A 13490-nucleotide genomic window follows, 5' to 3' on the forward strand; every position below is an offset into this window, starting at 1 on the left:
ATATATATATATATATATATATATATATATATACATATATATATATATATATATATATATATATATATATATATATATATATATATATATATATATATATATATATATATACATATATATATATATATATATATATATATATATATATATAGATAGATATAAGTAATTAATCAATCTAGGTTTTGCTACAATAGGTTAATCTAATAATTCTACAAAGTAAAAACCTAAGATTAAAGAGATTGTAGTGTAATTTTGCACAATTGATTTTCATTCAATTAGTATATATCTGTTATCTTTCTTATTATGTTTTACTTGTTATCTTAGTATATATAAGTACAGCTATTTTCCACATAGTAAGGTTAACAAAGATGTTAAAGATAATATAAATAGACCACACAAGTAAAATAAAACCCTATATTTTAAATCAAATTAAAAAGTGGTGTAGAGAAAAGCCCGTAGGATTTTGATTCCTAAAGAAAAAATTAAATATTTTTCTTTTTAAAACACTAAGTTAAAAAACTACAGGTCTTCAAAACCTGAAATGAGATATTGATTCTCGTGTTTTGTTATAAAGCAAGATGGCTGAATTGAAGGCGGTAAATTGTAGCTTTGCTAATGAAATATATTTCTCTTGTTGGTTTCGTAGTTGAATTACAATAGTGAATTGCAGGTTCATTGGTGCCTTGCGGCTGAAACTTTAGAATTATTTATTAAAATAGTAAGATAAGCTAAGTTAAGCTATTGGGTTCATACCTCAATTATGAGATAAATCTCTCTTATTAGGAGAATTTGGTTTTGGTTTTGATTTGGCTTGTGCTAGCGATAACACATGATAGTTTTGTTTGAAACTGTAAGTTATGTATCTATCTTTTTGGCTCTTAAAGAGGTTAGTCAGATGGGTTTGTTATTATCAAAGATATTGATGACAGAAATATTTACAACATCAGTGTAGAATATTAATCAAAAAGGGAACTTTGTATTAGGCAGGGCTAATAAAGGTAGCTAAATTTGTGCCAGCAGCTGCGGTTAAACAATAAGCTTAAGTCAAATAAAGGCGGTAAAAAATAGTTATGTGATTAAAAGTCATTTTTTGTATTATATAAAGGTAGAATTTTAATATAAATGCAGAGTTAATTTGTGGCTATGTGCAGAATCTGTGAAGCTTTTAGTTAAAACTGGGATTAGATACCCCATTATTAGGAAATTAAATTTGTTTACCTGGGGATTACGAGCTATAGCTTAAAATCCAAAAGACTTGGCGGTACTTTAATTTCCGTCCAGGGGAGCCTGTCCTTTAAATCGATAATCCACGTTAAACCTTACTTTACTTATTTATTTAATTAGCTTGTATACTGCCGTCATCAGCTTACGCTTGAGGCTAATAAAGTTGGCTTTTTAATTTAGTATTTTTATGTCAGGTCAAAGTGCAGCTTATGGTAAAGTAGTGATGGGTTACAATTTAAATTCGAATTTCTGTAGTTTTATTGCAATAAAGAATGAACGGTGGACTTGGAAGTAATATTTATTTAGAATAATAATATGAATGTGGTTACTAAAGTGTGTACATATCGCCCGTCGCTCTCTTAAAAATAAGAGATAAGTCGTAACATAGTAGGGGTAGCTGAAGCTGTTCCTTAGGATATAGCATAGTAAAATGTTTTTTATTTACACTGAAAAGAGGGTTGATTAAACCTATCCTAAATAGCTAAAAATTTATTTAAATGATATTTGTTAAAAATATTAAAGTTTTTGCGGGCTAGTAGTTTAAACGAAAGTCATAGAGAAAACGAAAGTACTGTAAAGGAAAATATTAAATATATATGATAGTATAAATTAATTTTAGTACCTTTTGCATTATGGTTTAACGAGAAATAAGCTTGTTTTAATGTTTTCTAGAAAGAAGAAGAGTTATATTCAGACGAATGAATAGTGTAGCATAACTATTTTTAGATCTGTTTATGGTAGTGAAACGCTAACGGATTTTCTGATAGCTAGTTGGAAGAGAAAAGCATTTGAGTGCGATTTATAAATGAAAAATAAAGTGTGATTTAGCTTGATTTTTATTTGTAAGTTTTTGTTTTTTAGGTTGAGCTAAAAAATTGATGAAAATTTATGGTTAAATTTAATGTAATGTAGGTTTAATAGTTTCTATCATTTTTACGGTTTTATAACGAAGTTTTATTAGGATTGTATGATTAAAATTTTCTGTTTATATTTTCCCTTAATTTGTAATTATGTTGAATTTAATATTTATGTTGAAATTAGTATTGGTTTATTTCTTGCTTGATGGTTTTGAACTTAAAGCTGAAACTTTTTATATATATTGAAATGAGAAAAAGGAACTCGGCAAATATGAATTTCGCCTGTTTATCAAAAACATCGCTCTTTGTAAATATAAAATAAGGAGTCGTACCTGCCCGGTGAAAAATTTAACGGCCGCAGTACCCTGACTGTGCAAAGGTAGCATAATCATTTGCCTTTTAATTGAAGGCTGGAATGAATGGTTTGACGAAATTCTTCTGTCTCTATCTTATTAAATAGAATTTAATTTTTAGGTGAAGAAGCCTGAATGAAGTCAAAAGACGAAAAGACCCTGTCGAACTTTAGAGTAATTATAAAATTATATGCTTTTTAGAATAAATGTTTTTTAGAATTTCTCTTTTGTTGGGGTGACAGAAGAACAGATAAAGCTTCTTTTAGTTGAGGAAACTTATATGTTGAAAAGATCCATAAAAATTTATGATAGTAAGATAAGTTACCGCAGGGATAACAGCGTTATTTTTCTGGAGAGTTCAAATTGAAGGAAAAGATTGCGACCTCGATGTTGGATTGGAATACCTAATAGGCGGAGAAGCTTGTTGTTGGGGGTCTGTTCGACCTTTAAATTTCCACATGATCTGAGTTCAAACCGGTGTAAGCCAGGTTGGTTTCTATCTTTGATAAAATATTATTGGTTTTAGTACGAAAGGATTAAGCTGATAAAAATTTTTTATAGATGTCAAGTTAGCAAAATAGTGCAAATAGTTTAGAACTATTATATGAAGGTTAAAATCCATCATTTGATATATTGTTTTATGAACTAAAGTGGCAGAGTAGTGCAATAGAGTTAAGTTCTATAAATAGATTGGGAGATCTCTTTAGTTGTGAAGGTTAGTTTTGTATGAATGGTTGTTTCTTATGTTTGTATTCTTTTAAGTGTAGCTTTTTTTACTCTTTTTGAGCGTAAGGGGTTAGGGTATGTTCAAATTCGCAAAGGGCCTAATAAAGTAGGATATATAGGAGTAATTCAGCCTTTAGCTGATGCTTTGAAGTTATTTTTGAAAGAGGAAAGGGGAATTAGAGTATCAAATAAAGGACCTTATTATGTGGGGCCGGGGTTGAGTTTAGTTTTATCTTTATGTCTTTGATCTTTATATTGAACTAATTTTAGGGTATGGAGGATAGAGCTTAGAGTTATGTTTTTTTTGTGTGTTTCTGCTCTTAATGTTTATGGTACTATGGTTAGGGGGTGAGCTTCTAATTCTAAGTATTCGCTTCTTGGGGCTCTTCGAGCAGTGGCACAGACAATTTCTTATGAAGTGAGGTTATTTTTACTTTTATTATCCGTTATTAGCTTAAGAGGTAGATTAAGTTTTAGTAAGATTGGCTTATTTCAATATTCATTTTGGAACATAGTAATTTTGTTTCCTGTTTTTTTTATATGGCTTGTTGTTTGTGTGGCGGAGACTAATCGGGCTCCTTTTGACTTTGCTGAAGGAGAATCAGAGCTAGTCTCTGGGTTTAATGTAGAATATGGTGGAGGTGTTTTTGCTCTAATTTTTCTTGCTGAATATGCAAGAATTTTGTTTATAAGAATAATAACTTCCATTATTTTTCTAGGGGAACAAAATATAAGGATTTTTAGTCTTTTTTTTTTCTGAAGTAAGGTGGTGATTGTTAGATTTTTCTTTATTTGAATTCGAGGGACTTACCCCCGTTTTCGTTATGATCTTCTAATGAAATTGACTTGGCTGAGTTTGTTGCCAGTTTCTTTGTTTGTGTTAGTTTGAGGAGTTGCTTTTAAATTTTTAGTTGTAGTTTTTGGGATCAGATAGCAAGATATCTTGTTTTTTGACTTCCAATGCCAATGTTTTGTTTTAAACTACTATCTGGACATGACTATGCTATCTTTGTTTTCTTTAATTTTAAGAATTGGATTTATCTTACCCATAGTGTCGCAGCCTTTGTCAATGGGAAGTTTAATTTTGATTAATAGGTTTATAATTAGGATCTGTGTTTTTTTCGAGAGGGGGAGTTGGTTTGGATTTATTTTATTTTTAATTTATATTGGAGGCCTATTAGTAATATTTGCCTATGTCACAGCATTAACTCCTAACTTAGTATTTAAGAAAGGAAGTTTAAAGTTTGGGTTTTTTTTGATATATTTTTTTTGAGTTAGTTTATTCTTATGTAGTAGTGTTGTTGGGATCCCTGGGGAAGTAGAAAGACTTTCACTTCTATGGGAAGGAGGATATCATAAGCAAGGGATATCCTTATTCTCTTTTTTTGGGGGAATGACTGCAAGGGGGTTAGTTCTTATTCTGTTGTTTATTTTGCTATGTGTAGTTAAAGTTTGCTATAAAAGCAAGGGAGCCTTACGTCCTTATAAGTAATATGCTTAAACCTTTGCGTTCTAGTCACCCTATTTTGAAGATTTTTAATGGATCTTTGGTGGACCTTCCTTCTCCTCCTAATCTGTCTATTTGATGAAATTTTGGTTCTTTATTAGGATTTTGTTTAGTTTTACAAATTTTAACTGGGCTGTTTTTAGCAATACATTATGCTACTAGAGTAGATTTAGCTTTTTCATCAGTAGCTCATATTGGTCGGGATGTTAATTTTGGGTGGGTTATTCGAAGGGCTCATGCTAATGGGGCTTCTTGGTTTTTTATTTGTATTTACTTTCATATTGCTCGAGGGCTTTATTATGGTTCTTATGTTAATATTCACACTTGAAATTTAGGAGTGATTCTTTTTTTCCTAACAATAGGAGCAGCTTTTATTGGATATGTCTTACCGTGAGGGCAGATATCTTTTTGAGGAGCTACTGTTATTACTAATCTAGTTTCTGCATTACCCTATATTGGTAAAGATGTAGTACAATGAATTTGGGGGGGATTTGCTGTTGATAATGCTACATTAACTCGATTTTTTACTCTTCATTATTTGGTTCCTTTTATTATTATATTATTTAGAGTATTGCATTTATTGTTTTTGCATGAAACGGGATCTAATAACCCTTTAGGATTAAACAGAGACATGGAAAAGGTTAGTTTGCATTCTTACTACTTATTAAAAGACTTAATTGGATTTCTTTTAGTTAGTTTTTTTCTTGTTATACTTGTCTTATTGGAACCTAATCTATTAACAGACCCGGAGAATTTTATCCCTGCTAACCCCTTGGTTACTCCAGTTCATATTCAGCCGGAATGATATTTTCTTTTTGCTTATGCTATTTTACGATCTATCCCTAATAAGCTAGGAGGAGTTCTTGGGTTACTAATGTCCATTGTAGTTCTTTTTTTTGTTCCCTTACTTCACTTAGGTGAATTTCGTTCATTAAGTTTTTATTTTTTAAATCAAGGGTTATTTTGATCTTTTGTTTCAGTCTTTTTTCTATTAACATGGATTGGTAGTCAGCCCGTGGAAGATCCTTTCATTACGATGGGGCAAATTTTGACTTTATTATATTTTTCTTTTTTTATTTTGAACCCAGTCTTCCAATGAAGAAGAGATTATGTTTTAAAAAAATAATTATTGATTACTATTCTCTTGGGAGTCAGTGTTTTGAAAACACGAAAGAAGTGTTCGAATCACTTAATAGTTTACTAAAAGAATATAATGTATTCAGTCTTTGGTTTACAAGACCAATGCTTATTAAAGCTTTTTTAGCGGATTTATTAAGATATGATAAGACTTTTTAATTCTATTTTTAGTGTTGGGGTAGTAATGAGGATTCTTTCTTTAATAGTTTTTTGTCTACAGCGAAAACACTTACTAAACTCTCTTTTAGCATTAGAAATAATAATGTTATCGATTTTTTTGGTTGTACTAGCTTCTAGCGCTAATATTAGGAGAGAAGGAATTATAGTTTTTGTAATATTAACTTTGGCTGCTTCAGAAGCAGCTTTGGGGTTAAGTTTATTAGTAATTTTAATTCGTAGACATGGGAATGACTACGTTTCTTCTTTATCAATACATAAGTGTTAGCTTCCTTAATTCTATCTTTCTTAGCTGTGTTTTTAACGAGAAATAAAAAGTGGAAGTGATACTATAGGAGATGAAGATTTTTATTGATGTTTCTTTTTATTTTGTTTTATTTTTACTCTTCTATAGGGGTTCCTAAAATTATTGGATTCTTGTTTGCGGATTCTTTATCTATTGTTTTGATTTTACTAAGGTGTTGAATTTCTTCTTTGATAATTTTGAGCAGAGGAGCAATTTTGTTTAAAAATTTTAGTAGTGGGGTTTTCTGTAATTCTGTAATTATTTTAAATCTAATAATTATTTTAGTTTTTATACAAGAAAATTTTATTTTATTTTATATCTTTTTCGAAGGCTCTTTAGTACCTACGCTTTTGTTAATTTTAATTTGAGGGTATCAGCCGGAGCGCCTTCAGGCTGGAATATATATAGTAATTTATACAGTAGCGGGAGCATTGCCTTTCTTGCTTAATTTGGTTTTTTTGTTCAAAGCTAATGGGTCTCTTTCTTTATTAATAAAATGAGGCTTGCCTTTTTTTATAAGAGATTTAATATTTTTTCTATGATGATTCTTTATAATTTTGGTTTTTCTTGTTAAACTTCCTTTATTTGGGGTTCACTTGTGATTACCTAAAGCCCATGTAGAAGCTCCAGTTGCTGGTTCTATAATTTTAGCAGCTCTTTTATTAAAGCTGGGGGGCTACGGCTTAACTCGAATTGTTATAATTTTTCCTAAAATTAATATAACTTTAAGAAGATCTTTATTGATTTTTAGAATTATAGGAGGGGTTTTAAGAAGAATGGTGTGTATTCGTCAAATCGATATAAAAAGGTTAATTGCCTATTCTTCTATTGGTCATATGGGCTTGATGGCTGGGAGAATCTTGAGTGGTAGATTTTGAGGATTATCTGGGGGAGTAATAATAATGGTTGGTCATGCTTTTTCTTCGTCGGGCCTTTTTTTCATAGCCAATATTTTTTATAATAAAAGAGGATCTCGAAGAATCCTAATTTGTAAAGGATTTATTTGTATTTTACCGATTTTAAGACTATCTTTATTTCTATTATGTTCTGCTAATATAGCTGCTCCGCCTTCGTTAAACTTATTGAGAGAAATTATAATAATTATTAGGATTTTAAAAGTATCTCCTTTTCTTTTCTTTCCTTTAGCAATCCTAAGATTTTTAGTAGCTGTTTATAGTTTATTTTTGTACACTAACACTCAGCACGGACAGTTCTCAAGTTTTATTAACCCTTTCAATGGGGTAGGGATTTTAACTTATTTAGTTATCTTTATACATTGAATTCCTGTTCAATTAACTTTATTAATCGGAGGATTATTTTTTTGTTAACTTAGTTTATAAAAACATTAGATTGTGATTCTAAAATAAAGGCTTTACTTAGTTAACAATGAAATTTATTATGAATAGCAGGTTATTTGCTTCGTTATTTCTTTTTTTTTATGTATTTTTAGGGGTAAAGGCGGTAGCTATACTTATATATTACCATAAGAGAGTTTTATTACATATTATTTTTTTCGAATTAAATTCTGTTTTTATAACCTTTCCTGTTATCTTTGATTGAAAAAGAATTATATTTAGAGTTCTAGTTTGTTTTATTTCTAGCTGCGTAATATTTTTCTCTAAAAGTTACATATCTAATGATATTTTTTTATCTCGGTTTGTTTGAATTGTTATATTATTTGTTTTATCCATAAATTTTTTGATTTTTATTCCAAATTTAATTTCTTTATTATTAGGCTGAGATGGGCTAGGGTTAGTTTCATTTTGTTTGGTGATTTATTATCAAAATCCTAAATCATTAGGGGCCGGATTAATAACCGCTTTTATAAATCGGATTGGAGATGTTGGGATTTTAATAAGAGCTGGTTGAATGTTTAGCCAAGGGCATTGAGATGGTACTTTTATTTGAAATTTTGATATAAGATATATAAGAGCTTTTATAATTCTTCTAGCAGGTATAACTAAAAGTGCTCAAATTCCTTTTTGCAGATGACTTCCAGCTGCTATGGCGGCTCCAACCCCTGTCTCAGCTTTAGTTCATTCCTCTACCTTGGTCACAGCCGGGGTTTTTCTTTTAATTCGATTTTTTTCTTTCTTAGACCAGCTTGTATGGTTTAAACCAGCAGTTTTATTCATTTCAGTAAGAACTATATTAATAGCAGGAATTGCAGCCAACTTTGAAATAGATTTAAAAAAAATCATTGCCTTGTCTACTTTAAGCCAGCTAGGAGTAATGATAATAAGGATTGGAATTGGTTATCCTGAGTTAGCTTTGATTCATTTATTTACTCATGCTTTATTCAAGGCCCTTCTCTTCTTGTGTGCCGGAAATATTATTCATCTCCATAATAATAATCAAGACATTCGAAAAATAAGACAGCTTTGGAAACATTTGCCTGTAACTAGAACTTGTTTTAATATTGCTAACCTAGCTTTATGTGGAATTCCATTTTTCGCAGGATTTTATTCTAAAGATTACATTATTGAGATAATAATTTTTGATCAAATAAACTTGGTTACAAGAATAATAGTTTTCTTGGCTACTTTTTTAACTGTAATATACTCTGTCCGTTTGTCAATTCTTGTTTTCTGAAGTTCTATAACTCAAAATCCCTATCTATGCAATAGAGATGAAGATATTTATATTCTTATGCCTCTATTAATATTAACAAGAGGGGCTATCTTAAGAGGGGCGGCTTTTTCTTGATTGATAATAAGACCTGCGCTTATTCCTTTTATTAGTATATTTGACAAAATATTAGTTTTATCTCTAACAGTGGTCAGAGGGGCTATAGGAGGAATTTTATTTAGAAATGCTTTTCACAAAAAAAAGATAATAATCAATGATTTTTTTTCATACATATGATTTATATCTCTTTTAAGCAATAACTTTGTTAGTATTCCGGTTCTAAAGTCAGGACAAATAGCCCTTAAAGTTTTAGACTTAGGTTGGTTAGAAAACATCAGGGGAGAAGGAATTTTTAGATTTTTAATCAACTGTTCTAGTAATAACCAAAAAAGTCAAGGAAATTTATTTAACTCTATTGTTAGATTAAGTCTAATCACTTTAAGATTTTTTCCTCTTTTTTTCTATTTTTTCTAATAGGATATGTAGCTTATTGATAAGAGCGTAGCAGTGAAGTTGCTAAGGAATTATGTTTTAATTATATCTATTAGCGTTATATAACTATATAAATCTAATTATTTATCTATAGTTCAGGGTGATCGTCTGAGTAAAGAGTAATTAATAATGAAAAAATATAAGCTTGAATTAAGCTAACTCCAACTTCGAACATAAAATAAAAAATCTCAATAAAAATTAAAAGTAAAATGATGATTGAAGAGTATCTAAAAATACCTGCTCTTAAATAAGCCCCAATAAGACCTAAAATAATATGGCCAGCTCTTATATTTGCGGTTAACCGAATTGATAAAGTAATAGGTCGAACAGAAATACTAACTGTCTCAACTAGAACTAGAAATGGATTTAAAACCCTAGGGGCTCCTCTTGGTAAAAAATGAGAAATTACTCTTTTTAAATTAAAAAATACTCCCGATAGGATCAAAGCAAATCAAAGAGGAAGCCCAAAAGAAAAAGCAAAGACTAAGTGACTAGTGATTCTAAAAACATAAGGAGATAGGCCCAGAAGATTTATAATAATTAATATTATAAAAATAGAAATAACGGCATTGTTAAAACCACTTATTCTTCCTCCTTTTGTCCGTATTGCCTGTATTATCATAAATCCCTTAATCTTAATTACAAAAGCAGCTCAACGCGAAGATCCTCTTCAATAAAGCCTTTGGATATAATATAACGGCAATGCTCTTATTATTCAAATTAAAGGAATTTTTTTCAGAATAGTAAAGTTTTGTTCATCAAATCTAGAGAAGATATCTATTAACATTTTATTAAAACATATTAAATTATCATATTCAACTTTTATTTTTAGTTTTTCTGGATTTTCTTTCTTTCTTAACATAGTATTCTTTCTTTTTTATTCATCAGATTGAAATTATAATAAAAAAAACTATAGATCAAAAGAGAAAAATCAACAATAATCAATTTAAAGGGGCTAGCTGAGGCATAAAGAAATACTAACTTAGTAGTAACTAAAACTTGACAAGTTTTTATTATGAATTAACTAACTTCTTAATTATCAGAAGTAAATCTTAAAATTCAATTGATAAATGAATTTGTATCTACCACTTCCAATACAATTGGTATAAAAGAATGATTAGCCCCACAAATCTCAGAACACTGTCCATAAAATACTCCGGGGATCTTAGAAATAAATCTGAGTTGATTAAGACGCCCAGGAACAGCATCAGCTTTTATTCCTATTGAAGGAACTGTTCAGGAATGAAGAACGTCAGCTGCTGTAACTAATACCCGAACTTTAGAATTTATAGGAACCACTCTTCGATGATCTACTTCTAATAATCGATAATCCCCCCTATTCAATTCTTCAGTCGGAAGTATATAAGAATCAAATTCCACTGTCAGAAAGTCCGAGTATTCATATCTTCAATATCATTGATGTCCAATAGCTTTTACAGTTAAAACAGGAGATTCAACTTCATCTAGCAGATATAATAATCGTAAAGAAGGAAAAGCTAAAAAAATTAAAATAACCGCTGGAAGAATAGTTCAAATAGTTTCAATTTCCTGCCTTTCTAAAGTAAACCGAGATGTTATTTTGTTAGACATTAATGAAATAGCAGCATATATTAAGAGTCTAATAATTATAATTAGTACTAATATTGCATGATCATGAAAAAAAATTAGTTGCTCCATTATAGGAGATGCCGCATCTTGAAATCCTCATTGTCCTCAAAAAGCCATATCTTAACTTAAGTTACAATCGCCCCTGTTTCATCACTACCATGGAAATCTAAAGGGACAGTGTTATCTCATTCTAAAGCAGAGGACAAATGTCTTCTTCAAATAACTCCTCGCTGAGAAATTAATCTTTCTCAGACAATAAATATGAAAAACAGCACTGCAATAAATGAAATTAAAGAGCCAATAGAAGATACTACATTTCATTTTATATAAGCGTCTGGATAATCTGAATATCGCCGAGGTATTCCTCTTAACCCCAGGAAATGAAAAAGTCAAATTTACTCCGATGAACATAATAAAAAAATGGGACTTAGTCCATCGTTCATGTAAAACAAGGCCAGATATTAGTGGATATCAGTAATTAAAAGCTCCGAAGAGAGCAAATACAGCTCCTATTGACAAGACATAGTGAAAATGTGCTACTACATAATAACTGTCATGTAACATAATATCTAAAGAAGAATTAGATAGGACGATTCCTGTTAATCCTCCTACAGTAAATAAGAAAATAAATCCGAGCGCTCATAATATAGCCCTTTCATACTTAATTCGGGAACCATGAACCGTAGCTAATCATCTAAAAATCTTAATTCCGGTTGGAACTGCAATAATTATAGTCGCTGCAGTAAAGTAAGCACGAGTATCTACGTCCATACCAACTACAAACATATGATGAGCTCAAACGATAAATCCTAATAATCCAATAGCTAATATCGCATAAATTATTCCTAGGGTGCCAAAAGTTTCCTTTTTAGACGTATAATGTATTACAATATGGGAGATCATTCCAAATCCTGGAAGGATTAAAATATACACTTCTGGGTGTCCAAAAAACCAAAATAAATGTTGATATAAAATTGGGTCACCGCCTCCTGCTGGGTCAAAAAATGCTGTGTTAAAATTTCGGTCTGTTAACAATATTGTGATTCCCCCTGCTAAAACTGGGAGAGATAGAAGTAAAAGAATAGCTGTGATTTTTACTGACCAAACGAATAGAGGAAGTCGTTCCAGCTGTATTCCTTTTCAACGTATATTAAAAACAGTAGTGATAAAATTTACAGCTCCCAAGATAGAAGAAACTCCAGCTAGATGGAGAGAAAAAATAGCCAAATCAACCGATCCTCCTGCATGGGCGATATTTCCAGCCAAAGGAGGATAAACGGTCCATCCGGTTCCCACACCTCTTTCAACAGCAGCAGAACCTAATAATAGGCATAAAGCAGGAGGAAGAAGTCAAAATCTCATATTATTAAGCCGAGGAAAAGCTATATCTGGAGCACCTAATATTAAAGGAACTAACCAATTACCAAATCCCCCAATCATTATAGGTATTACTAGAAAAAAAATTATTACAAAAGCATGAGCTGTAACAATAACATTATATAATTGGTCATCCCCTAGTAAAGCCCCAGGCTGTCCTAACTCAGCACGAATTAGAAGACTTAGTGCAGTTCCCACTAGCCCTGATCAAATTCCAAATAAAATATATAAAGTTCCAATATCTTTATGATTAGTAGAAAAAAATCATCGCATACTAAATTAAAGCTCCCAAATAATTAATAAAACAAATACCTCCTAAATTTAATACTAAAAATATGCTAATAAAAAAAAATTCTTTTTTATTCATTTTTTTTCAAGAAACAGAACTCCTTAAAATTACAGAGAACCCTAGAATTAAATAATAATATAATCTAATTATTGATCCTAAAATTAAAATAAAAGGCAAAAAAAGAATATTTATAACAATTAGCTTCCTAAGAACCAATCACTTAGAAAAAAATCCTAATAAAGGGGGTATTCCCCCGAGTGAAATAATAGTTACGCAAAAGCACGCTCGTGAGAATTTTCTTCATATAAAAATACTTAAGAATTGTTGACTATTTTTAACTTCCTCTGTTAAAAATAAACTTAGTGCGGAAAATAAGATTAAAGAATACAGAAAAAGGTAAATAAAAGATATTTCTACTCTGATTAAAGATGCAGAGATCATTCAACCATTATGAAGAATTGAAGAATAGGCTAATAATCCTCGAATAGAAGTTTGATTAAGTCCACCAACCCCTCCAAAGAATCTTGATATTAATACCATTATAATTGCTTGGATAGACGAGATATAGAAAAAAAAACAAATGAGAAATAAAGGAGCAACTTTCTGTCAAGTTATTAATAAAGAATTAGATACCCAAGACAAACCGCTGATTACTCCTGGAAGTCAAAAGTGAAAAGGTGCTATCCCCATTTTTAATAGAAGACTTATTATAATAAAACTTCTACTAAAAATTTTCCTTCTTACTATAGATCAATCTCCTTGCTCTCAAAATACTATAGAAGCTAATAAAAGCAGTAAAGCTGAAGCTACTGCTTGAATCAAGAAATAC

The 13490-nt window shown here is 30.3% G+C and overlaps 3 protein-coding genes and 2 pseudogenes across 3 annotated transcripts; 3 read left to right on the forward strand and 2 right to left on the reverse strand.

Moving 5' to 3' along the window:
- Positions 1-578: 578 nt before the first annotated feature.
- On the forward strand, positions 579-5801 carry LOC135481467 (NADH-ubiquinone oxidoreductase chain 1-like; annotated as a pseudogene).
- On the forward strand, positions 4750-5801 carry LOC135481455 (cytochrome b-like; the record flags this gene model as incomplete). The annotated part of the gene is given in 1 exon segment (XM_064761270.1): positions 4750-5801. A coding segment is annotated over 1 exon segment (723 nt), but the record flags the coding sequence as incomplete, so codon positions are not given.
- A 1849-nt stretch (positions 5802-7650) lies between these two features.
- On the forward strand, positions 7651-9371 carry LOC135481432 (NADH-ubiquinone oxidoreductase chain 5-like). Its single transcript, XM_064761255.1, is given in 1 exon segment — positions 7651-9371. A coding segment is annotated over 1 exon segment (1206 nt). The 5' UTR covers positions 7651-7653; the 3' UTR covers positions 8860-9371.
- Positions 9372-10416: 1045 nt separating this feature from the next.
- On the reverse strand, positions 10417-11781 carry LOC135481448 (cytochrome c oxidase subunit 1-like; annotated as a pseudogene).
- LOC135481453 (cytochrome c oxidase subunit 1-like) lies at positions 11112-12645 on the reverse strand. Its single transcript, XM_064761268.1, is given in 1 exon segment — positions 11112-12645. A coding segment is annotated over 1 exon segment (855 nt). The 3' UTR covers positions 11112-11790.
- Positions 12646-13490: the final 845 nt, after the last annotated feature.

This window comes from Liolophura sinensis, unplaced genomic scaffold (genome assembly GCF_032854445.1).
Source record: "Liolophura sinensis isolate JHLJ2023 unplaced genomic scaffold, CUHK_Ljap_v2 scaffold_99, whole genome shotgun sequence".
NCBI classification, from domain to species: Eukaryota; Metazoa; Mollusca; class Polyplacophora; order Chitonida; family Chitonidae; genus Liolophura; species Liolophura sinensis.